Below are 26,463 nucleotides of genomic sequence, written 5' to 3'. Positions count from 1 at the left end.
AAGTGCGTGAATATCAACTAGTGTTTCATAAAAATGTTATATGTTTACCACAAAATAACATTTGTAATTTCGAAAGTTTTACTTAATTGACTTCAACTTTTACTTATATGCTACAGTGGAAAATCCACTCCAAGTAATTAATCAATAGAGGAAGATCGATATCTCTTGTAGTATACAGACTTACTTACGTTCACCTTGGACTAATGTTTTATTATTATATTAAATTTTCGTGTCCCTTAATTGAACATGCAAACTTACTGTTATGATATAGAACGGCTATAAAGGCTATAAATGCTTGTCCTACTTGATATTTCAGTTACGTTTGTGTTTGAAGATCATCTGAGTATATAAAATATATCTGTTCAATGTAAGTACATAAAAATATTTCAGTGTTTACAATAAATCTATATATTTACACAATAAGCCTGAAAGAGTGTCCATGTTTTATACGTTTAAGTGTAAAGCAACAAAATGTATTTTAGTGAAGACTAATTTTTACTTTCCATGTAGAAAGTGTTGAGGCTTAGTAGCAAAGTGAGGATTGGTATATTCGAAATTTCTCAATAAAAATTGAAATAATACTATTAAACGAGTAAAATATTAATTTAAAATTCATGAAGAATGGCCAGTAAGTGAAACTGGTTAAACACACGTCAGATTGATGCCAACTAGAGCTAAAATTATAACCTCATTCCCAAGTACCACAACTTAGGATATTCTTTGTCTATTGACGTTTGATTAATACAGCATTCCGGTTAAAAATATTCCGGATATTTGAAAAATGGCTGAGGCCTGAATCTTATCGACCAATTTCATACCAATAAGCTACAAAGATTAAAACCAATCATAGATAGAAGGAAACTGATACCTGCACATCAGATTTATGTTATGAAAAATCATTCCAATTGTCAAAACAATTGACAAGGTACATAGACAGACATTGAAAAAGCTATTTAAAAAAATTCTCAGCTATATTCTTGGACGCAGCCCAAACTTTCGATAAAGTTTGGCATTAGGAACATAAGATGTTACCGACGCAACACATTGAACGCTTAAATTCCTACATCTCAGCTAGGATGATTAGAGTTAATCATGAAAAAGCTTACTCAACATTGAAAGAGGCAAAAGCTGTTTTCTGAGTATTGTTCTTTACACTACTCTATACATGTGACATTCTACAAATTGAGAATGTTGAACAAACTATTGTAGATGTGTAATTAATTATAGTTTAATTCCTTCGATAATATATGCATTAGATGGACTATAATGTTAAAATAAATTATATTTTTATTTTGTTATTTTATTTACGTTAAAAATATTATATATCGAAGCCAAAATAAACTAAGAGTCAAAGTTAAAAACGGCAACATTGCGGCATTTTAACGTCATAAATTTAGATGACGTCAGTTCACTACTAAAGCCCTTCCAACAAAACAACCAATGCACGTCATCAACATCGTCGAAAGTATTGCCAAATTCAGTTTATAAAAACGTAAAATCCCTTTTAAACTCGCATTTTTCTTTCTTATTTTACTAACTAGCATTACTCCAGTTAAAAAGTGACAGAATGAAGACTGATGCGTCCGAATAGGTATCCAAATCGGTCTATAAAATTCAATTTGTATTGGTAATGATCGACACCGTTGTCATAAGTCAATGTAAATATAATAAAACAACTCTAACCTGCAAATTATTGTAGCTGTTTAACTAATTATAGTTTAAGTCCTTCAATAAATATGCATTAGATGTACTATAATGTTAAAATAACTTATATTTTATAAGGTTATATTTGTTTCTTTATTTTTCAATTTCTTCAAAACCTTTAATTTGGTGCGGCAACGTCGCATTATAAATTTTGATGACGTCCTTTGGCTGTTTTATCGGAAGGACTATATTTCGGATAGACTATAGTTTTAAGTTACAACAACAACAACAAGTAGCAATAATATATTAATAATTAAAAAGAAGTACTAATGATTTCATTTACAGTTAACTATGGATTCCGAAAAAAAGAAGAAATATAGGTTAGTGAGTTCCTCGAGATGCGACAGTACTACCGAACGTAAAGAAGACAAAGAATCTCCCTTCAAGGTAATCCTGCCTGGTTATATGGACCTATCGAATTAAATTGATATTTTTAGGTTCAAATAGTGGTGACACCGGTGGAAGGACGAGACGGCAGCGCGGAAATCCGTATAATGGGCGGCACGGCCCGCTGGAAAGACGCTCCGATGAGGAAAAGTAAGCGCCAAAAGAGCTAATACCGGTTAATTCGCTACCGTATACCTTATCGCGTTCCAATATCTAATAAAAAGCATTAAGTGAGTGAGTCCTTTGTTGCCAAATCGAACGGGAAACTAATCAAAAACAAACGGCGTGAACAAATAGCTCGATAATCGGTCCGAAGAGTCAGATTACGTTACACAAAATTCGTATTATCTGGATTATTAATCAGTAACTATTAAAAATGTGGAATATCCAGGTGGAAAATGTTACGCACTACCGATGACATGTGGCAATCTTTCACGGGAACCGTTAGTTTGTTATGTCACAGTAAAACCACCACCACATATCAAGACAGTAAGTGATATTTTTTGCATATTATCCAGAAATTCTTAAAATTTTAGTAAGTAAATAATTATCGTAATAGTAGGAAACAATTTTAATAAACTATAATACTTTTAACACAGCTTTATTGTAACTAGTTATCTCCTAACAGTTGAAATAATTGACTGCAATTTAAAAAAATTCTATCTAGAAAAATTCTTCTGCAGATACATATATGTACATATTTAGAAAGGAAACAAAATTAATATAATTATATATATATATATGTGTATATATATATATATATATGTATATATATATATGTATATATATATATATTATATATATATATATATATATATATATATATATATATATATATATATATATATATATATATATATATATATATATAGCGAGAAAACTTTAGCACATCACATACTTTTCATTACAATTTTCTAACAAACACAAATTACAATCTTTCTAATAAAAACAGTTTCTAATTGTATTCATGTTAGAGAGAGACATCTACTGTTTATTTATAAGTTCTACTCTAAAAGCTAAGTTAACATTGATATTTTTAAGAGTTATGACGAAAAATGTGTTCGGCGCTATAGTTTTATCGCCGTTCCGATTTTTCCGTTAAAGAAAACACGTTTATTTACAATAGTCAAAAATGTTTAATTGTTCAACGTTATTAAATTATAAATATAGATAACTAATAACTAACCGTTTAAATATAGATAACTATTATAATATCCAGAATAACTGTAGAATCTAAAAGCTATACTAACATTAAACATTAAACAAATTGAAAAAGTGTTAGTATACTGAAACTTTAACAATATAAAAATATAAATAAAATGTTGACAAAGAAATTTTATCCAAAAACTATTTATTGGTTCCAAATATTCTTAATATCTTCTCTATTCTTGATGATATCTAAATTAAATAATAAAATGCACTGAGTATTTTTAAACCACATTTACAGTAATTTACTGTTTCTTTTTGGACCCGTTGCTTTTTCTTTTTAGCAGAAATCATTAATAGAGATTAAAGACTTAATTCAAATGATCATCTGTTAGAATAATTACAATGTTATAATATAGAAACTGGTCATAAAACAAAGATTCAAATACATTATGAAAATGTATCTAAAAATATATATTTCATACAAAATAGCTCCTTACTGAATGTTTCAATTTATTAGTCTCTAGTGGGAGCGAGCCTTAACATTATCTAAAGTTTTTAAACAGCATTTCATGGGGTATGTATTTTTCTTATCATTTATGAATGTGTTCTGCAAATGACGTAGTCGAATTTTAATAATGTATTACTGATTTCCAGAAGTATTTCTGGAAAATGGTGAAGGCGCAATATAATTGCGTCATTTATAACACATTTTAATATATATAGAATGGCAGTGGTGGTTTGCTTTTGATCGATGTTTTTAATTATATAGAGATGAAAACACACTTTTACTTAACTTAAACATTGTTATTTCAAGAATAAGAAATAGTGACACCAGTAACATAATGGTTTTTATATAAAATTTATCAATTTTGCTTTTTCTAAACAAAAGTAATTATTATTGTAAATTGAATTTACATTTTATATAGAATTCTGACTACCATGGACATTTTAATAAATTCAAAATACAACACAACACTTAGACCAATTATTTTTATCAGCTAAATAATCAAAATAATAATTGATAAAATGTTGAACTATATTAATACAATATTAATAAATATTAATATTTAAAATCATTTTAGTTTCCATCAGTGATAGATTAGTTTATTTGAGTCTTCTTCGTTGCACAACACGATATAACCTACTTAAAATCTTCATGTTTTAGTTTAATAAATTTCCACGAAAAAAATACACAGTGAAAAATATGACAACTTTTTTTTGACTTATTTATTCCACTTTTCCACGTTTATGTTGTCAGTATTTGCTCAGTCGATATATTGAATTTGTATATATTGTATTTTGATTTTTGGTTCAGATACTGTTTGTTTTTGTTGTTATATCATCAATACTTCCGTGATGTAAGTTAAGTATTAAATATATTAAAAATCCTGTCAATCTAAGAAATACCATACTAACACTAACAAATTAAAAAACATGTTGAAAATAATCTAACAAAAAGATTGATATAAATGCATTCTTTTTAACTATTATATCAAGACAAAGGACATTCTGGTAGGCCGAAAGCGTTTGAAGGTACGGAATTGCAGGAGTTATTGGGTACAACAAATAATCAATTTGAATTTTGCATTTATCGAAAAAAGTCAATAACACATGGGCAGTAACAAAGAAATGCGTTTTTTTTTTGTTCAAAATTGGTTTTATTCATCAACGTAATCTCCATCAAGAGCCACCCAATCATTCCAGCGCAGCTCTAACATTTTTGTAAAACGATTTACCTTTTGCCTCAATATAGACTTGTCACCAGTTGCTGTCCACTCAGATGATGATCCTTTTTGATTCCAGAGTGAAATGATGGATCCATGTTTCATCCATTGTCACATATCAACCAAAAAATTCGGGTTTATTACGTTTAAACATGGCCCACTAATAAACTGCTCAGAATCATTAACACGTTCTTGTTTCTGGTCAACTTGATCACTTTTGTGTCTCACTTGTCACACGGTACCTACTTTGAACAGAACTTTATTATAATCAAATCCTCATGCAATTTAAGACCAACACGTTCTTTTGATATCTTTACAGTATTAGCTAACTCAAGCAACTTCACTTTTCGATCATTCAAAACGATTTTGCCGATTTTTTTTGATGTTTTCTGGTGTTAATTATTCCTCATTAATAATTAATAACACCTCATTTGGACGTCCACTGCATTTTATATCATCGGTGTCTCTACGACCAGAAGTTAAAACACGAAACAAAATCAGTGTCACTCTCAGCACATTAACTCACAAACTTATGAGTAGAATATCATGAAATTTTAACAGCTTTCTTTCGAAGGTTAATACTAATGGGAATGATATCCTTAATGTGTCTCAGAGATGAGCTAAAAGTATAGAAACAAACGAATACTTTCAGTAAATAAACTACAACTATCCATTCTAAATAACGTGTTTTCTTTAACGAAAAAGCTAGAAAGGAATTATGAACACGCCTGGTATTTCCAAACAATAACAAAAATATCCTTAATTTCTTATTAACTAATTAACATTAATTTAAGTAACGAGTACAAATATACTGAAGCGATATTTTATATAAATGAAAATAAAAACATTATTTTGCCCAACTATTGTACCAAACAATTAGCCAGCCCACTGGGTTTATTATTAATAAAACTAAACGTTTCCCTGGTCATAAATAACGAATTAAAAGAAATAATATCCTAGATATTCGAGCACGATATTGGCTTTCGATTCAAGTGGAGTTAATTATTATATTCCTATACAGATATAAAATTAATTGCGTCTAATAGATTGACTATTTAAATATGAAGCTGTCCGAAAATGAGGACCTTATCTTATCGGGTGGGGAATAGATTAATATTTAGTGGTAATTTTGTGAACGTGTAGGAAAATATGTCTGACACATAAGTCAATATATACAGTAGCGGCAGTAAATGGAGAAACTTTCGAATAATATACATGCCTATCATCAGTTTTTTATAAAGTAAAATAATCATAGAGTAATAGAGAGACAACCCAACACCAACAACCCAAAACATTTTGCCGTGATGACATTTATTAGCTCTTGATAAAGTTTCGCACGTGACTGCCCTGACGTCACGTTTAATTGACCAATAAAATTTAAAAAACAAAACAATTTAAAAAAAAATTATTTCTAAAATAAATTTATTAAATAAGATTCAATGAATGAAATAAATATAATATGTAAAACTGCAAATTATGTATAAAACTATATATGCAAATTATGTATATAACATATATATATATATATATATATATATATATATATATATATATATATATATATATATTCTGTTTTTGTCCTTTTTCATATTGTTTTAGGGCCATTAATTTAATAGGATCTATTAGAGTTCTGTCTTTTTATTTTCTTATACTGAAAGCAAACTTTGAGTCTTTTTCCGTTAAAGTTCTGTTTAACTCTGTATTCAAAAGTATTCAAAGTTCTGAAGGGTCATTAAAAGTGTTTAATATTTATATTTTTTTAAAGATCAATCAATTAATTAATCAATAAATATAACTGTTTGGGTTCGGCATCGACTACGAAGTGATCAGTGAGTAGTAGTTAAAATAATATTGTAAATAAATAAATAAATGTAGGTAGGTATTAAGCTAAATTGTGTGTATATAGTAAAATATAAAATGCGTGTAATTGATAGGTTAAATAAAGTTTTTGTTTATTTTTATTTAGTTATTACAACGATTATTATGTACATATTTTATTTTAAAATGTTTTTTTGGTGTTAAAAATCTAAATTTTATTGTTTTTTAAGTTTTAGTGATTTCTCTATTTATTTTTTGAAGTTTTTTGTTAAAAATATTTTATTATTGTTAGTTTTTCGAAATTTTACGAGACAAAACTTATCAAACAGTTTATAGTTTTATAACCGTACGGTATACAATATTATTAACAATCTATTAACTGTTTAAAAACATTATGCTTGTATTTTCACATATCTAATTTTATTTTATCTATAGGTTGCAGTCAAACGGAAATGCCAACTTTTTGTTCGAGCACGTCAAATAAGAAATTAACAGGTAATCAATTAATAAAATTAAATTAAAATCGTAAATCAAATGTTATTTATTATTTTCCTTTCTCTGTTTGTGAGAAAGTAATCCCCATTTTTAGAAATAATGAAAATTCAATCTCAGTTTTGGCCTCTTCTTCAAATTGTGTCACTTGTTCGCCAAAAAAAAAGACAAACATATACGGAGGATTTTTTTAAATTTATTTACCCATGCATCAACACATTTAGCGTTACTTTTATGTTTTCTAGCTTTATGAAATTCAATTGGTTTGCTTGTTGAATTTACCAGTCAACAAATTTAGACCTTTCAAATTACCACTGCTTAAATTATCTCAGGTTTCATTGGAATTTTAGAAGCAACTTTGGCAGAAATCATATTTTTATCTGATTTTAATAACTCTCACCAAAAAATCGATGACTTATCTTCCATTACTGCTTACCATGCATAATCAAAATATGGACAGCACAATAACAAACTATAAGCAGCAAAATTTATAACCTTACAAAATAGGGCACCTAGCAATGCGAGGGTTAAATCCAAAACGGCTGTTGTAGTTTGTTGGAATCCACATCTCGATTGATAATAAATGGCAACGTCGTAAAATCAGGCATAAACTATCGAATTTTACTGAATACCGATTAGGATTCTCCAGAAATAGCCACTATTCATGTAATCAGCCTATAAAATTCGAATTGGATCGGTACTGATGGGGTATATTGCCAAATGTCTGTACAATTCTTCAAAATATTTATGATAATAATTAGAAATTGTAAACCAAAAGTGAAATTTGATGCAGTAACCAGGGTTGTCAATGGCAATTTATCAAATTCTACAACAACCCAACAAAATTATTTTGAAAATAAAAAATCTCATATAAATAATATTTTTTATCTCTCCATAATATGGAATAAAGTGTAATTTTTTTATGTATTTCTTGCAAGCATTTTGCCAGGGTTAAACTTGACACTTCCACATAAAATTCTTGGCATTTTCTAGAGAAATCTGCAACAGCAGTCAATACTTTCCCTAGCTTTTAATCTAAAGTATATTTATAAGTAAGTGTTCAATGAGATGTCAAAATCTCCGCATAATGCTAATCCACGATTAATTTGATATTATTTCCCACAGACTGGGGAATCCCCCACAAGTTGGCAACGTTGTTGGTAACATTGCGATGTGCTTATGTCATAAATTTCGATAACGGGAGTCAGTTGTTTTATTAGACTGACTAATCGTATTTTATATTATTAAAATAAAACCTGATTTAAACATTGTATCGTTCCTTGATCTGATTCTGTCGTTATTTATGTTATTGCAGAAGATGCTGTATCAGCTTACCTGTCAAGCCATTCCGAATTCCTGGAAAACTATATCATGAACGAAATCACCGCCGAACAGTTGGAACGTTGGATTATACGTAAATCACGTCGGCATAAGGTCCAATCAGGTTGCGAGGAAACGGATGAACGTAAAATTAGTCTTTCCAGGTAAATTGATTGTAAAATGGAACGTATCTAACAGGTCAATTGAAAAGTCCCCGGCCTACCATAGTAAAAAACATTTTTGGCAAAATTAGTTTTTTTATTCAACATAAATCCCTTCAAGGGTTGTACACTGATTATAGCGACCCTCCAACTTTTCGATACCATTTTTGTAGTACGATTTGTCCTTTGCTTCAAAATAGGCCTCAGTTTCGGCGATCACCTCTTCATTCGACGAAAATTTCCTCTCAGTGAGCATTCTTTTGAGATCTGGAGGCCAGATTTGGAGAATACGGTGGATGAAGAAGCAATTCGAGGCACAATTCATAAATTTTTGACACAGTGCATTGTCTTGGTGAAGCAGCACTTTCTTTTCCTTCAAACGGTCCAATAACTCTATGTAATAGTCGCTGTTGATGGTCCTTCCTTTTTCAAGATAGTCAATGAAAATTATTCCATGCGCATCCCAAAATACAGACGCCATAACCTTGCCAGTAGACTGTTGCGCTTGCCCACGCTTTGGAGCGGGTTCATCGTGTGCAGTCCACTCGGATGACTGTCGATTGACCTTCGAAGTGAAATAACGGAGCCATGTTTCATCCATTGTCACATATCGACGCGAAAACTGGAGTTTATTACGCTTGATCATCTTCAAACACTGCTCCGAATCATCAACTCGTCGTTGTTTTTGGTCAAAACTAAGCTCGCGCGGCACCCACTTTGCACAAAGCCTTCTCATACCCAAATATTCGTGAATGATATGATGTACACTACTATAATTCACAAACTAATGATCCGACAACTGTCAAATTTATACACGCGTCTTTTGAGGGTTAGGGCTAATTCAAAACAGATGGATTTAATTCTAGTAGTGTCATCTATGTGTCAGGCCGGGGACTTTTCAATTGACCTGTTATACTTGTCTTGAACATATGTTCGAATGACTTTGTTATATTATGCAAAACGATAAATGATTTTCCATTACAGTTTGCCAATACCCCGTTTCTTTGGTCAGCTTCATGGGTAAATGTAGAAAGCATTATCCACATGCACCGATACGTAGTTTTTTAAAAAACATATTTTAATAAAGAGTGATTTTAAGTTTTAAGTTAATCCTCTCTCTCTCCCCCTGCTTAATTAATTAAAAATAGTAAACAAATCGCACTTAAAATCTCTCTGTTTACCTAGGTGCAAAAAGGGACACACATTTCGCACTTTCTACAAAAAGATATCGGGAAAATACAACTATCTCCGCGCCAAAACTTTAGCACATTACACATTTTGCCATTACTTTTCAACTCTTAATAAAAATAACCTTTTAGATTTAGTTTACCTCTTAGATTCTACTATTAAAGACGGTCGGTCATGATAACCATGTTAACATTATTACTATTGTTTATTTCATGGTTCAGCGTAAAATACTACCGCGTAAACAACCCTGACAAAACCATAGCACAGTTAGATAAAAAAGGGGACTGATGAATATTTCTCATTTCTATTTCAGTTCATCATTTTGGTTCATCCTCTCTTTTTCATAAGTAGCGTTTATTTGTATATGTGTCAAAACGTCGCAATGTTGCCGCATCAACCCTGAGTTTCAGTTCAATTTGGCTTTGACATACAACAAAATTCTAATCTAAATAAAATAATTGAACAAAAATGTTATCAAATATAATGTATTTTAACATTATAGTGCATCTAAAAATTACAGTTAATTATAAAGCCACAATAGTTTATAGGTTAGAGTTATAACCTCTTATCACTATTGCCTTCAAGTATTTTGCATATGTCTGACAACTGGGCGACTTTGACAGGCTCATTCGTTTACGTGTTCGAACTAATCAGACAGTGCCTCTTTTTAAGTAGAATAAAATGAGACGGAAAATATTGTCTGATTCTAAAACGAATTTACAAATTGCAGCAGGCAATACATTAAACATCTAGATGATGCATATACAAATAAACTTTGAATAAACTACAGGTATTATTACTACATTTTCCGACTCATCCTGAATAATTTTTAGTAGTTCGATATTGTTAAATTGTCTACCATTTGGAACACAGCACTTGTTGACTTACCCCAACAATATTCAATAAAATTCAGATGATTAGAATTTGAATATTGTGTTCTAAAAAATAGTCTTTGGCAGATTTTAATGTTGGTAATATGAAGAGCAGCATTGTCTTGTTAAAAAATATCATTTTTACTGGAAATTTGTCGGTTTATAAGTTATATTAAATTGAGTCGGCCAATTTAATATAAATTATATCATTAATTGCTATTTTTCCTGCAAAACGTATAGTAACCTAACACATAACACTACCTTCACCGAACTATCTGCAACTTACAATCATCTGGTATTATCTAATATCATGATAGTAATATTTATATCCATCAGTAACTACTAAATTGAATTTCTTTTCATCCGGATATGCTACATGACGCCACATTTTTTTCCATGAGATATGTTCTTCAGCAAATTGTAAGCCTTCTTTCTTATGTTTTTCATTTAAAATTAGTTTCACTAAAATTTGCTTTCTATTTCAATACCTAGCATCATGTAGAAGACTTTGAACATTTCTTCTATAGTCATTTCAACAAAACAACCAATGCACGTCATAGATGACGTGGAATATATTCTCAAATGCAGTACTGAAAACAGTCGATAGTCAAAAAATAGCGTCTAGCAAATTCACGGTTCCACTGTTTTTTTTTTCTTTTCTGTATAAATTGTGAGAAAGGAAAGGACGGAGATAATTGCTTGAAATACTAATATACAATATATTGTTATTTAGAAGCAAACTACCTATAAATATAAATATAAAATATAAATCTATGTAAGCATAAATTGGTTACATTTTTGTCAAAGTCGCGGCTAAGACGCCACAACGTTAAAAATCAGTCGAATGAAACTAGAGGAACCAAAAATAGTAACTAAAAGTACACAACTCAAACAGTCGATAGTAAATAGTAACAAAATCAGTCGGATCGAAAATGGCGACTGAAACAGTCGATAGTAAAAAGTAGTAAGGCGATAGTCGATTTCAGTCGATAGTTCCCAGCACTAGTCGGAATATATAACCGAATCAGTCTATAAAATTCGATTTATGTTTGGTACTGATCGACAGTGTTGTCAAATGTTTACAAAATTCTTCAAAACATCAATAATAATAATTAATGGTAATAAACTGACAAAATTGCAACATTTTACAAACAAAATCTAAGTTAATGGCGATGTGCTGACGTCATAAATTTTGATGACGTACATTGGCTGTTTTATTGGATACACTATATTTGTTTTTACACTAGTTGCAGAAGCGATTTAGTTCGAAGTTAACGTAGAATTTGAAGCAAATCGCAAAATTGCTTGTCTATCTATATCAATTATTATCCTAGCCCGGCTTCCTAGATTTTTTTAATATAATTTTCGGGATCTTTTAAACAATTTATGATGTCTTAAATGATGTTGAAATATTCATGGTAAAAAACAAAACGTATTAATCGCTTGCTGGACAAGAGCACACTGCGCGTGTGCTATGGTTATGTCGCACATTTGGGGTGGAATGATATTACGTCGAGCCAATAATTGATAATGTTTACATTAATAGCATGACTAATTGTCTTTAATCATTGAATCTAAAAGCTAAGAATTGTTTTAATTAAGAGTTGCAATGAAACTGTGTGCGTGCTAAAGTTTTGTCGCTCAGAGATTGTATTAAGTTTACGTAATAAACCAAATATACAGCGGGAGTTTTGTTATGAAATATCCATCGCGTCTTTACGTTTCTTCGTTATTATAAACAGTTTGGTTTCTAGATGGAAGTTTTGCGTCCACGCGGACAAAAGGCAAATGTTGGAGAGTTTGACTCACAGTTTACAGGATCGGCCCACCAAGAACCACGTCCTATGGGAACTGTCGAGTTGCATTTCCTCGGCCGTGGGTGCGGATGGATTTAAGTAAGAGACTAACATTTTTCAGGATCGGGACTTACTTGTTATCGTTTTTTGCCTGAATAGACATCTATCGGGAAATTCAATTTCAATCAAAGTATTTTCCATAATCTTCTACTAGTCATTTGCAATATTTGGCGTGTATTACAAATAGTAATCATCAGGCTTCAGGTCTAATGTGTACGGTGGGTGTGGCAAAACATCTCAATTGATTTGAAATGGTAGCTCAACACCAGTTAATAGCACACAGCTCTCTTGTCGCTACAGCACTTTATACGAATTGTTGAAGTGACGTTGGTAGACCTTGTACCACTGATGATTTCTTTATCACTTTATCACTTCGTCGTGTCTTCAAATAGCCCTGTCATTTAACACAAAAAAGGGGGTTAAACTCCGATTAGGAGATAATAAATTGTAAGTCAGTATAAACATTTCTTTTGACATTCTAAAAGTTGTCATAAGTTACATAAAATCTCGGGTTTATGTTTTAAGATATCAAAGGACAAAGTCCATAAATCGTTAAGAATATATAATTTCTATAATAAAAAAATTATTGAGTGAAATACATCTAGTATATTCTAATATATACTAATAACATGTTAAGTAAAAAAAAGTTAAGTGAACACATTTTTATTTGATTTTTATTTAGAAATAATGTTTTATAGTTTTTATTATAGAAATAAATCTCAAACTTGTTCTTCATCGTTTTCTGGTCGCTCGAGAATTTCTACTGTTGTGAATTTGTCACTCAATGTATTTGGTTATTTTTACTTAACTTTTATTCTACTTAACAGGTCAATTGAAAAGTCCCTGGCCTACCATAGTAAAACACATTTTTTTGGCAAAATTAGTTTTTTTATTCAACATAATTCCCTTCAAGGGTGATACACTGATTATATCGACCCCCCAACTTTTCGATACCATTTTTGTAGTACGATTTGTCCTTTGCTTCAAAATAGGCCTCAGTTTCGGCGATCACCTCCTCATTCAACGAAAATTTCTTCAGCGAGCATTCTCTTGAGATCTGATAACAGGAAATAGTCGCTGGGGGCCAGATCTGATGAATACGGTGGATGAGGAAGCAATTCGAGGATTTTTGCCATCGTTTTCACTGACTTGTGACACGGTGCATTGCCTTGGTGAAGCAGCACTTTCTTTTTTTTCAACTGCGGCCGTTTTTCAACGATTTCGTTCTTCAAACGGTCCAATAACGCCATGTAATAGTCGCTGTTTGCTGGCCCTTCCTTTTTTAAAGTAGACAATGAAAATTAGTCCATGCGCATCCCAAAATATAGATACCAAGGCAAGGTTACCAGCCGACTGTTGCGTTTTTCCACACTTTGGAGTGGGTTCATCATTTGCCGTCTACTCGGATAACTGTCGATTAGACTTCGGAGTGAAATGATGGATCCATGTTTCATCCATTGTCACATATCGACGCAAAAACTCGGATTTATTATGCTTGTTAATCTTCAAACACTGCTCCGAATCATCGCCATTGTTTTTGGTCAAAAGTGAGCTCGCGCTCCCACAGACCCTTCTCATACCCAAGTATTCGTGAATGATATGATGTACACGTTCACTTGATATCTTTAGAGAGTCTGCTTTTTCATTCAGTTTCAATTTACAGTCATTCAAAATCATTTTGTGGATTTAGTTAATGTTTTCGTCGGTAACAACCTCTTTTGGGCATCCACTGCGTTCACCGTCTTCGGTGCTCATTTCATCACATCTAAACTTACCATACCTTGATGGTTGATTTTGATTTTTCTGGGACAGTGTACGGAAACTCGGCATCAAGCCAAGTTTTTACTTCAAATATATTTTTTCCCTTCAAAAAGCAATATTTTATGAGCACGCAAAATTTCTTTTTATCCATTTCTTTCACAATAAAAAAAGTTGCTTCACTCGAAATGCTATAATTCACAAACTAGTGATCCGACAGCTGTCAAATTTATACACGCATTTTTGAGGGTTAGGGCTAACTAAAAAACATATGGATTTAATTCTAGTAGCGCCATCTATGTGTCAGGTCGAGGACTTGTCAATTGGCCTGTTATTATGTAATTGGTATATATTAGTATAGAATTAATCTATTTCACTCACATTTAATTACACAAATATATACGAGTTATTAAAGAAATCTATATTTTATTAATGGAAAACTTTATTAAAAATACTGTAAAGACTATTAACTTAATTATTAAACACATTTATTACCGACAGATGGCTCTGATAATACTTAATTTCCGGTCCTATCACAAAGTAATTTAATGTTTGCTTTTTAACGCAATTATTCACTTTTGTCTTAGGTTATATGTCGTCGATAAATTACCTAGCGACGAACATTCCGATATCCAATTATTTGCTGTCGTGGATTGCGCCAACGGTGACTTACGATTACAAAAAGTCGACAACGAAACCATTCCATATTACGTGGCTAGAAGTAAGGCACCTTTGCGGCTCTCCAAGGATTCGAACGATGCTCGCTTTCCCAACCTTGGAACCTTGGAGAAGGTATTTAATATTTTTCACGGCATTATGCAGACGCAGTTAAAATATTAACGAAAAAATAACTTATATTTCTGATATTTAAGGGGTTATACCAACCAACTTTTTTCTAGAAAATTATTCAGTGAATGTAAATTAAATTTCGAGGTTTTCTTTACCATGTCTCCATGTAGTGATGCCGAAAAATATCGATTTTTTTGAGGAAGATATCGATATTTTTTCAATAAAATTAATTATATTTCTTAAACATTATAAAAACCATTTAATTTCATTTGGTGCTGAACAAAACTGTAACAAAGTGGTCACTTGGTGAAAATCTATACTTTTCATTTTCTGTGTCATAGTTATAGAGAGAACAAAAAAATTATCTAGATAATTGCTACTATTTCTCGATGAACGTCATCGGTATAAATGCAAAAACAATCCACAATTTGAATATTTTGACGTATCATCATTGCGAATTTGTCCAGGTACAAGTGCAAAAATTGTCTTAAGAAATGCATTTCATTTCACAACGTGAACTGAGTGGTTTGATTCGCAATTTACAAAATGTTTAACAAATGTTGTTTGCAACTTTCTCGGTAACCACAAATCACTGAATTACAAGCACGTAATCGACAATTCGTCCAATTTTTGCAAAATTATCACAAGATTGGAGATGGAATGTCTCTCAAAATACATTTTCTGCATTCAAATCTTGATTTTTTCCCACAAAACTTGGGCTACATGAGTGACGACCAATGGCGACTAATGGTCAAAAATAGTACAATAATGCATTTATTGAATACTAGCGACCCGCCCCGGCTTCGCACGGGTGCAATGCTGATACTAAATTAAATACACTACAGAAAAAATATGAACGTTGTATATAAAAACATAGCGGCCCGCTCCGACTTTGCACGGGCATAAAATATATATGCCTATGTCACTCAATGAAAACATGATTAAAATCGATCCAGTATTTTTGGTTCATTCATTACTGCCCTTGGCCTGCACGCATTAAATTTGGAGTAAAACAATTCCTCTTCCCCTATACTTACTATGAAGATTTCCTGCTATCTTTGGAATATCTAAATTCATACAATTTTTATTACATTACACATTTTTAAACGCAAATTTTAAATTTGTAATATCTCCGAAAATATTTGTTTAATTTACATGCTGTAAGGAACCATATTGATCTATATTAATTGCACACTGTATTTAAGGTACTTAATTCGATAAGGATTAATGCCGTATTGCTTAAAATAGCTTCGTAAATAAGCCATTTTCTCACGTAAAAAGTAAACAATAAAAATGGTTAATGTGGGTTATCCCTAAAAGATAAATATATACCATCGCGGACTTTTTGTAGACCTTTTTATGGTGTACAATACTGTAGTACATTAATTTGATCTAACTCGTAGGGTTAGGCAGCGTTTTTGCTAATTGCTAAATAAGCCTAAAAAAATAGGTTAATTTACGACATCACGTTAGAAACCTCTAAAATTAGCAATGTTGCCTTAGTATATTATGCATGTATTATACATATAAACCTTCCTCTTGAATCACTCTATCTATTGAAAAAAACCGCATCAAAATCCGTTGCGTAGTTTTAAAGATTTAAGCGCACATAGGGATATAGGGACAGAAAAGGCGACTTTGTTTTATACTATGTAGTGATTATATAATAATACTTATTGCCCACGGACAGATTGTTGACGCAGATATTGAAGAAATTAATAAAAAATATATAGCTCTTTTATTTCTGAGCTCCAAAATCGTGTATACTTGTATAATTTTAGGACAATATAGCTCACGTTCAATGTCAACCCATCCTACAACCAGACGGTAAACTTTCTGCTGTCCTCGAACTGCGACGTAAGGCAACTAAAGGCCCATTTTACGAGGAGGACGAAGAAATAGCATCAAGTTACCTGGTCTGGGGAGGAATCGCCTTGCATTATGCCCACCTGTACCTCAACATGAATCAGCAGAAACAATTAAATGATTTCCTTCTAGCAGTGGTCAAGTAAGAATTTCGAGATATTTTTTGTACCTCTTTCGTGACTGGAGTATCTCGTTTTCAATCTAGGTCCATCTTTCAAGATATGGTGAGCATGGACATGTTAGTCATGAAGATAATGAACTTTGCCCAGAGATTGGTAAATGCAGACAGAGCTTCATTGTTTCTTGTAGATAATAAAAGTAAAGGTAAACTTTTAATAACGTTCATTTACACTGTATATAGTATATATATTAAATATTCTTCTTCCGCGGGTGCTTGCTATATGTTATGGTGTTTTCCAGGTTTCCATCCTCCTGGGATCGTTGAAAGAAACGTTTTATTTGCATTTTCGGTTTTTATGTTTACTTCTGGTTAATCGGTATTCTGGTCTAGAGACATGAATTAGGAATGTCAAGAAATATCGATATATCTGAGAGTATAATTAAATTTAAGATATAAAAGGATATTTTTGGCAACAGCCTTAAGAATTCCTCTAAAATTAAGCATCAAAAATTTACACATTTAAAATTAGGTACCAAAAACTTAATTTTGTTTATTTAAAATATCGATATATTTTTTAATATTCCAAAACTATCTACTAAAAGTATAACTGTTAATATGGTCTATATTTCTTTTGGTGTCGTACTAGACTAACTCTTCTGAAGATGGTTGGTCTTTTCGTGAAATTTCATGCGTTTTGATAAAAATTTTTGATCTTGAGAACGTTGGACTGCAGAGTCGTTTGTTTCTCTATGTTTCTTCTCAAGCTTTCACATCTTTTTGGTTGGTTGCAGTCTCTTTTTATAGTAGAGATCGAATATTCGGGAGTGCTCTATCTGAGACGTTTTTAAAATTATTTATAAGGTGCTTGAATGTATTTTGATCAACGATATATATCGGTAAACATAAGAAGTGTTAACGTAAACACATGTTAAAGAACCAAATGATATACCGAAATTAAAAAAAATGCTTCGGTAAAATTATATCGATACATATTTTTCAATATATCGATATATTTTCAAAAAAAGTCGGTAAATAAAAGTATCGATATAAAATCCCCAAAAAATATCGATATTCTTACAGCATCCCTAATATTAAAGATATTTAAAGGAATACTACAACTACAAAAATATATGCCTACCGCGATAAATATCGATATTATTTTGAAAAAACTATTGAAAAATTGACACTGTATACACGCCATGTTAAAATTACGTTATTAAACGCCGATAAGAATAAATTTCGGGCTCTGATATGTATATATATATTAAAAATATTGTTCAAAAGATGTACAGGTATATGGTAAGTTCCAAACCAACGTAGATGATTACAAGCAACTATGTGTGTCATTATTAATATTATAAATCAGTTCACCATAAATAAATTTAACATACTGTTGTGATCAAAAAAATAGTAAGACTATCAAAACAACGTCTTGGAAACGGTTTTTTGAGCTAACTTTACCATAAGTCCGACAAAGTTAAATCAATCAATTGTGAGACTGGACATACTGATTGTAAGTGTGTGAAAAAACTGTAAGATTTTACGAGACAAGTAGTCCCTTGTTTAGTAATGAACAAATCTAACATTTTTACGTCTTACTATCTTTTAACCACAATAGTATTGCAATGCACAAAACAGAAGAAGCTTAAATAGGGTTTATCAATGTATATATCACATACGCATGTAGATTGGCTTCAGTGTTATTAATGAATGTAAAAAGAAAACATATTAAAACAATCACACGAAATTACATAAATATTTTGATTGCTGATTCATTCGAAATCAACTATTTTCACCAATCAAATATGAGTTTATAGATATTACAAATAATATAAAGGGTGGGTCATCAATTAATTTTTCTTCCCTTATTTACTTTCTTTTCTTATTGGTCAGAGTATTATTTCATATGTTGCTTCCTGCAAACAGAACTGTTCCTTTCAATTCTCCATTATTTTACATTTTTAATTATTTATTATGTTTCCTCTATTGCTTTTTACTTATCTATAATTTCATCATTTTAACTGCTAGTAATTTAAATTGGAACCAGTCTTGGTTTTAACATATTGATATAACATGCCAAATCATCCGGCAGAATTATATAATGCATTAAGTTTACTAAATGGGTTCATTGGTCATGACGTAGGGCCTTTTTTATGAAGATATGTTGAGGATCAAGCCATCAGTGACAGTAGTTAATACAAATAGAAAGCAACATATGACCAATACCCTAGTCGCTTAAGATTCTCGCAGTGTTATAGAAACAGTCAACAAACTTACGCGTATTTTCAGAACTATACGCCACCATCTTTGATGTTGGCGTAGAAGAGGCAAGCAGCGACCTGGAAAACCTCAAAGAAATTGTTCCAAACGCTAACGGAGGTGCCCCCAAGGAAATCCGATTCCCTGTTGGGACCGGTATTGCTGGACAAGTGGCCATGACCGGTGAGGTTTTGAATATCAAGGATGCCTATGCTGATGAACGTTTTAATAGAACAGTGGATCAGTTAACAGGTGAGATATATTCAGATTTTGTTGTTAAAAAATAAATACATACAGCACTATCAATGAATCACTCAAAATGTCTTCGAAATAGATTTTATAAAACAATTTTCTTTGAGAGAAAATTTATATTTATTTATAATATATATTTTAAGTATGAATAGTCGCCGAAATTTTTCAATTTTTCAACATTTACACCAAAAACTATAAGAAATAAGGAATTGGATCCCTTTTTTCTGCCTTAGTTTCATTAATTTTTGGCGAATTTCGACTTTTTCAATTTCTTTTTTTTATATCTGTTTTACACCATGTTTGTTCTATTTCAAGATACGTTGGTTAAGAGTCAGTCATGTATTTTGAATTATCTTCTTTTAGTTTCCGAAATATGATGCATTGAAATTTGTCATTTATACAAAGATTTCTCTATTAAAGATAGGTAATTGCGGTTCTCACAACAAGATTCACTACACTGCTCACTATAGTCCACATTAATCTCATTCGTCACACTGTTACTGTCACACTATCAAAAGTGCAAAGTTTAAAGACTCCTTAAGTTTTCTTAAATTTTTCAATTTTCTGCACAATTTTCTTTTCCGCAAGAACCTTGTACAAGCTATTAGAAAAGTTTAAAAAAAAAGATAAATGAAACGGTATAAAGAATAAAATAGGGATTCATTTATATCGTACTAGCGACCCGCCCCGGCTTCGCACGGGTGCAATGCTGATACTAAATTAAATACACTACAGAAAAAATATGAACGTTGTATATAAAAACATAGCGGCCCGCTCCGACATTGCACGGACATAAAATATATATGCCTATGTCACTCAATGAAAACATGATTAAAATCGATCCAGTATTTTTGGTTCATTCATTACTGCCCTTGGCCTGCACGCATTAAATTTGGAGTAAAACAATTCCTCTTCCCCTATACTTACTATGAAGATTTCCTGCTATCTTTGGAATATCTAAATTCATACAATTTTTATTACATTACACATTTTTAAACGCAAATTTTAAATTTGTAATATCTCCGAAAATATTTGTTTAATTTACATGCTGTAAGGAACCATATTGATCTATATTATTTGCACACTGTATTTAAGGTACTTAATTCGATAAGGATTAATGCCGTATTGCTTAAAATAGCTTCGTAAATAAGCCATTTTCTCACGTAAAAAGTAAACAATAAAAATGGTTAATGTGGGTTATCCCTAAAAGATAAACATATACCATCGCGGACTTTTTTGTAGACCTTTTTATGGTGTACAATACTGTAGTACATTAATTTGATCTAACTCGTAGGGTTAGGCAGCGTTTTTGCTAATTGCTAAATAAGCCTAAAAAAATAGGTTAATTTACGACATCACGTTAGAAACCTCTAAAATTAGCAATGTTGCCTTAGTATATTATGCATGTATTATACATATAAACCTTCCTCTTGAATCACTCTATCTATTGAAAAAAACCGCATCAAAATCCGTTGCGTAGTTTTAAAGATTTAAGCGCACATAGGGATATAGGGACAGAAAAGGCGACTTTGTTTTATACTATGTAGTGATATATACATTTAGACTATCGGAGATCATACGCACAAGGGTTTAAATTTGCAACGTTGCCAGTTGTTGCAAATTATACGTGTGTTTGAAGAATTTAATATAAATAGAATAAATTGTCTTGAATTCACAATTTACTGACCTAATATTTCCATTGAAACTCAAGTTAAAACGTTTTGGTAGATTTTTCATTTCATTTCTATAAAATTATTAAATATGTTAATATATTTCATTTTAATATTATTTAATAATTTTGAAGGGAAAAAAAGAAAATGGAACAATAACGAAGCCACGCTATAGTTCTTGTAAATTATTCCTATATTTGAAACTTATAATATATATTCTCGAATTCACAAATGAAGCTAAAATGTTCTTTGAAACTCAAGTTCAAATTTAATTAAGTTTATTGGTACATATAACGTATTTGTCAATATATAAAAATACAAGCATCCATTTATTTTTTCTATTGCTCAGGTAGTGGCACTAAGTAGTGGCAAATTCTAGATGATTCCAATCAAACAACCTTAAAACGTTTCTCTCAATTAATTCATATATAGCATATATTTAGCATCGGGAATTATTGACTGAAAACAGTCGAAACAGTCGATAGTCAAAAAACTGGCGACTGAGAATAGAAAATACTATTTTCAGTCAAATGCACGGTTCGACTGTTTTTTTTTCATTCGTGATGTCAAACTAAGATGTAGGTATACATGGTGAGAGAGGAAAGGACGGAGATAATTGCTTGGGGCAGTTAATTTTTAATAATAATAATAATAATACATAACATGAAAATTATAATGTAATTTTAAACGAAGTAGAAATACTTTTATATTTGAGCGTTCTGTCATCTGTAAAAAGGAATGGAATTTTTCTATGGAATGGAATAATGCCCCATAAATGTTTTATTGTATTTTAATGTGTTAATTGTTATTTTTAAATAATATACTATAATAAATATAGACTATACAATAAAAGTTAAATAAAATCTAAAAACTAAAGATGTACAATAATCATAAATACAATTTAAAAATTTAACATATGACATAATTTTTTTTATATATATTTTAAAGTCTCCTTTTGCCAACTATGTGTTTATGTGGACTGGAGCTACAGTTTAACGTGAAACAGAACCTTAAAAATCAGTCGAATGAAACTAGTAGAACCAAAAATAGTAACTAAATGTACGACTGAAACAATCGATAGTAAAAAGTAGTCAATTACTAAACAGTCGATAGTTCCCAACACTAGCTATATTCTTTTAACAATCGTGTGGCTTCTTCGCTATTGTTTCCGATTGCAAGAATCGAAGTACCATCAGCAGAGGTAGCTATCGTGATATTTTCCATTTATGGTATACCACATGTGTAGAGCATGTAAAGAATTGGTCCCAATACACTTCCTTGTGGTACAGCTGCTTTAGCTTTTTCTGTTGTAGAGAAAGTTTCCTCTTGTTTGACTTGAATGTAAGATTTTAATAGTTCAGTGTGTTGTTTCGGTAACATTTTCTGTGGCTTACGAACAACATGAACCGTCATGCCACACTTCGAATCGAACAGTACATATACAATGTCTTTTCTCGGCAGATCTGAAATAAAAAGGTTAAATAAGGCTGGGACCAGTGGGCAACTTTGAGGTCAGCGTTGATTTGTTCTCGACTGGAAGGTGTTTTCCTGATCTTGACCTAGAATGATCTGTCCGATAGGTAGGGCTTTCTAAGAACATAGCTGAACGTATCTTTTAATATTCATAGGTAACTTGTAATATAATTGAAATATTTTTGTTACCGAATAGGCTATAAAACAAAAACCATACTCTGTATGCCGATTTTTATAAGAGGATCAATAATCGGAGTGGTACAAATGGTCAATAAACAAACTGGCTTCTTCACAAAGGAAGACGAGGACGCTTTCGAAACGTTTGCAGTCTATTGCGGACTGGCCTTGCACCATGCCAAGCTCTATGATAAGATCAGAAAAAGCGAACAAAAATATAAGGTCGCTTTAGAGGTAGGTTAAGAGATCGCGTGTTCCTTGGTTTTATTACGTTAAAATATACAGGTGCTCAGTTACCACAACACTTGTACGGAAGAGGAACTGGAGGCGGCTCTAGACGAAGGTATACCAGAGAATCTTATTGGCGTGGATGACTACTCGTTTAATCCTTTCGATCTGACCGATTACGAAAAAGCCCGATATTCAATTTTTATGTTCATGGATCTTTTTGGCTTAACGCAGTTTGACAAAAACTCCCTAATCAGGTAACTCTCTAATATAAGTGTTAATACATAACAGGTTAATTGAAAAGTTCCCGGCCTACCATAGTAAAACACATTGTGGCAAAATTAGTTTTTATATTCGACACAATTCCCTTCAAATGTGATACACTGATTATAGCGACCCTCCAAATGTTCGATACTATTTTTGTAGTATGATTTGTCTTTTGCTTCAAAATAGGTCTCAGTTTCAGCGATCAAATTTCTTCCCAGCGAGCATTCTTTTAAGAGCTGAGAAAAGGAAATAAACGCTGGGGGCCAGATCTGGAGAATACGGTGGGTGAGGAAGCAATTCGAAGTCCAATTCATGGACTATTGCCATCGTTTTCGCTAACTTGTAACATGGTGTTTTCTTTTTCTTCAAGTGCGGCCATTTTTCGGCGATTTCGTCCTTCAAATGGTCCAATAACGCTATGTCTGTTAATGGTCCTTTCTTTTTCAAGGTAATCAATGAAAATTATTCCATGCGTATCCCAAAATACAGACGCCATAACAATACCAGCCGACTGTTGCATTTTCCCACACTTTGGAGCTGGTTCAGCGTGTGCAGTCTACTCGAATGACTCTCGATTGGACTTCGGAGTGAAATGGTGGAGCCATGTTTCATCCACTGTCACATATCGACAGAAAAACTCGGGTTTATTACGCTTCATAATCTTCAAACACTGCTCCGAAACATCAACTCGTCGTGTTTGGTCAAAAGTGAGCTCGCGTGCCACCCACTTTGCACAGAGATTTCTGATACACAAATATTCGTGAATGATATGATGTACACGTTCAACTGATATCTTTAGAGTATATGCTATTTCATTTAATATCAATTTAAGGTCATTCAAAATCATTTTGTGGATTTTTTTAATGTTGTCGTCGGTAACAACCTCTTTTGGGTGTCCACTGCGTTCACCGGTTCTTCGGTGTTCATTTCACCACATCTAAACTTAGCATACCAATCCTTGATAGTTGAGTGGGGCAGTGTCCGGAAACTCGGCGTCAAGCCAAGTTTTTGCTTCAACTATATTTTTCCCCATCAAAAAGCAATATTTTATCAACGCGCGAAATTCCTTTTTATCCATTTTTTTCACAATAACAAAAGTTGCTTCACTCAAAATGCTATAATTCACAAACTAATGTTCCGACAGCTGTCAAATTTATAAACGCTTTTTTCTATGATTAGGGCTAACTAAAAAACATATGGATTTAATACTAGTAGCGCCATCTATGTGTTGGGCCGGGGACTTTTCATTTGACCTGTTACTGATCGACCCTGTCGCCAATCGACAAAAATTATTGAAAACATTAGTGATAAGTTTAAAGGAAGACCATTTTTCTTTTTTACAACAAATGATGTTGAACTCCATTAAACTTAAATGAAGACTCAACACTTAACATTTTCTAGATTCGTATTGACAGTGAGAAAGAACTACAGACGAGTTCCGTACCACAATTGGACGCATGGTTTTTCCGTGGCCAATAGCATGTACTGTATATTAAAAAGGGCGGCTGGCTGCTTCAACAGAAACGAGGTATCTCTAAATAAACGTAAAAACTCGACTAGAGAGAACGTTGATTTCAGGGACTCGCTCTATTCATCGGAGCTCTTTGTCACGATTTAGACCATCGAGGTAAAAATAACAAATTCATGAGCGATACGGAGTCGCCGCTGGCCGCGATATATTCAACATCGACCATGGAACATCATCACTTCAATCAAACCGTAACAATTTTACAGCAGGTACGTATAATTATATTCTATTCTATTCTGACATTCTTTCGAAAAAGTGTCTATACCTTAATACTCCCTCTAGAAAGAGAAAAAAATTGATCGGGGCCATTTCAGATGAATACGGCAGTCGTTAGATGGCATTTGTTTAGTTATTGGATAAAATTTCGTTTTTTGTACGATAGTTGCAAAATTCAAATTATTCCTTTCCATTTTCATGGACTCGGTGCACCAAATTCTATTTGCAATTCAAAATGTAAAACAAATTCTTCGTTCTATGTTTTATCAATTATAAAAAACAAAAATCACACTTAAATTAACTAAATTGATTACTATAAACAAACTAAATCAGATACATGACATGTGACGTTCAAACTCCGCCCCCTTATAGATGACAGTTGCGCCAACCGAGCAACAAAAATAATATTGACACTCCCCGTACATTTTGTATATTCACAGTGCATATTAGAAAAGTGAAAAATTACAAATATCTTATTTTTCAGGGAGGCCACAATATCTTTGGCAAATTGTCGAATAGCGATTACAAGCAAGTCCTGGGTTTACTAAAACACTGTATTCTAGCGACAGATTTAGCCCTATTCTTCCCGAACAAAGCCAAATTGACGAAGATCGTCGAAGACAAATCGTTTTCCTGGAGCAGCGCGGAACATCGACTGTTACTACAGGCCATATCCATGACCGGCAGTGATCTGAGTGCGAGCGCCAAACCGTGGGACATTCAAGTAAAAACAGTGAAAATCATTTTTGAAGAATTTTATCAACAGGGAGATGCAGAGAGGTTCGAACAATCAATATCACTCTACATTAATACCCGCCGATTGTTTAACTCAAAATTTAATCGATAGGCAAGCAGGCAGACACCCAATACCAATGATGGATCGCGAACAACCTGACCAACAACCTTCCAGTCAAGTTGGTTTCCTAAACGGCATCTGTATGCCTTGTTATCGACTACTGAATGAACTGATTCCAGAATGCAAGCCTCTGTTGGATATGTGCGAAAAAAATCTGGACGAATGGAAAAAGATCGATGAAAATCTAAAAGAAACGACATCAGAATAAAATAGATTTAAGATTATTTATTAAATTATATTAAGGTCTTTGTTTCAAATTATACACAAATATATATTATAAATTGCTTAAGTATCATTTTTAATACGCCAATAAAAACGTATTTATTGTTAAA

General features: G+C 32.0%; 1 protein-coding gene across 2 annotated transcripts; it reads left to right on the top strand.

Annotated features, from left to right (window-relative positions):
* Positions 1–1,995: 1,995 nt before the first annotated feature.
* On the top strand, positions 1,996–26,463 carry LOC143197925 (putative 3',5'-cyclic phosphodiesterase pde-5). 2 transcript variants are annotated; one of them, XM_076406746.1, is made up of 15 exons: positions 1,996–2,091; positions 2,142–2,241; positions 7,218–7,277; positions 8,590–8,758; positions 12,570–12,710; positions 15,017–15,221; positions 17,000–17,226; positions 17,290–17,408; positions 19,495–19,716; positions 23,056–23,270; positions 23,322–23,521; positions 24,933–25,059; positions 25,110–25,268; positions 25,760–26,055; positions 26,123–26,463. In XM_076406746.1, the coding sequence occupies exons 1-15, from the start codon at positions 1,996–1,998 to the stop codon at positions 26,337–26,339; spliced, it is 2,553 nt and encodes an 850-aa protein (XP_076262861.1). In that variant the 3' UTR covers positions 26,340–26,463. The 2 variants fall into 2 exon arrangements, with proteins under 2 accessions (XP_076262861.1, XP_076262862.1); XM_076406747.1 differs by lacking the exons at positions 1,996–2,091; positions 2,142–2,241 and adding an exon at positions 2,431–2,580.

The sequence above is a fragment of the Rhynchophorus ferrugineus genome, unplaced genomic scaffold (genome assembly GCF_030347505.1).
Source record: "Rhynchophorus ferrugineus isolate W39M unplaced genomic scaffold, kcgeb_rfMv2 rfM6, whole genome shotgun sequence".
In the NCBI taxonomy this organism is placed as follows: Eukaryota; Metazoa; Arthropoda; class Insecta; order Coleoptera; family Curculionidae; genus Rhynchophorus; species Rhynchophorus ferrugineus.
This window is presented reverse-complemented; position numbering and strand designations above follow the sequence as displayed.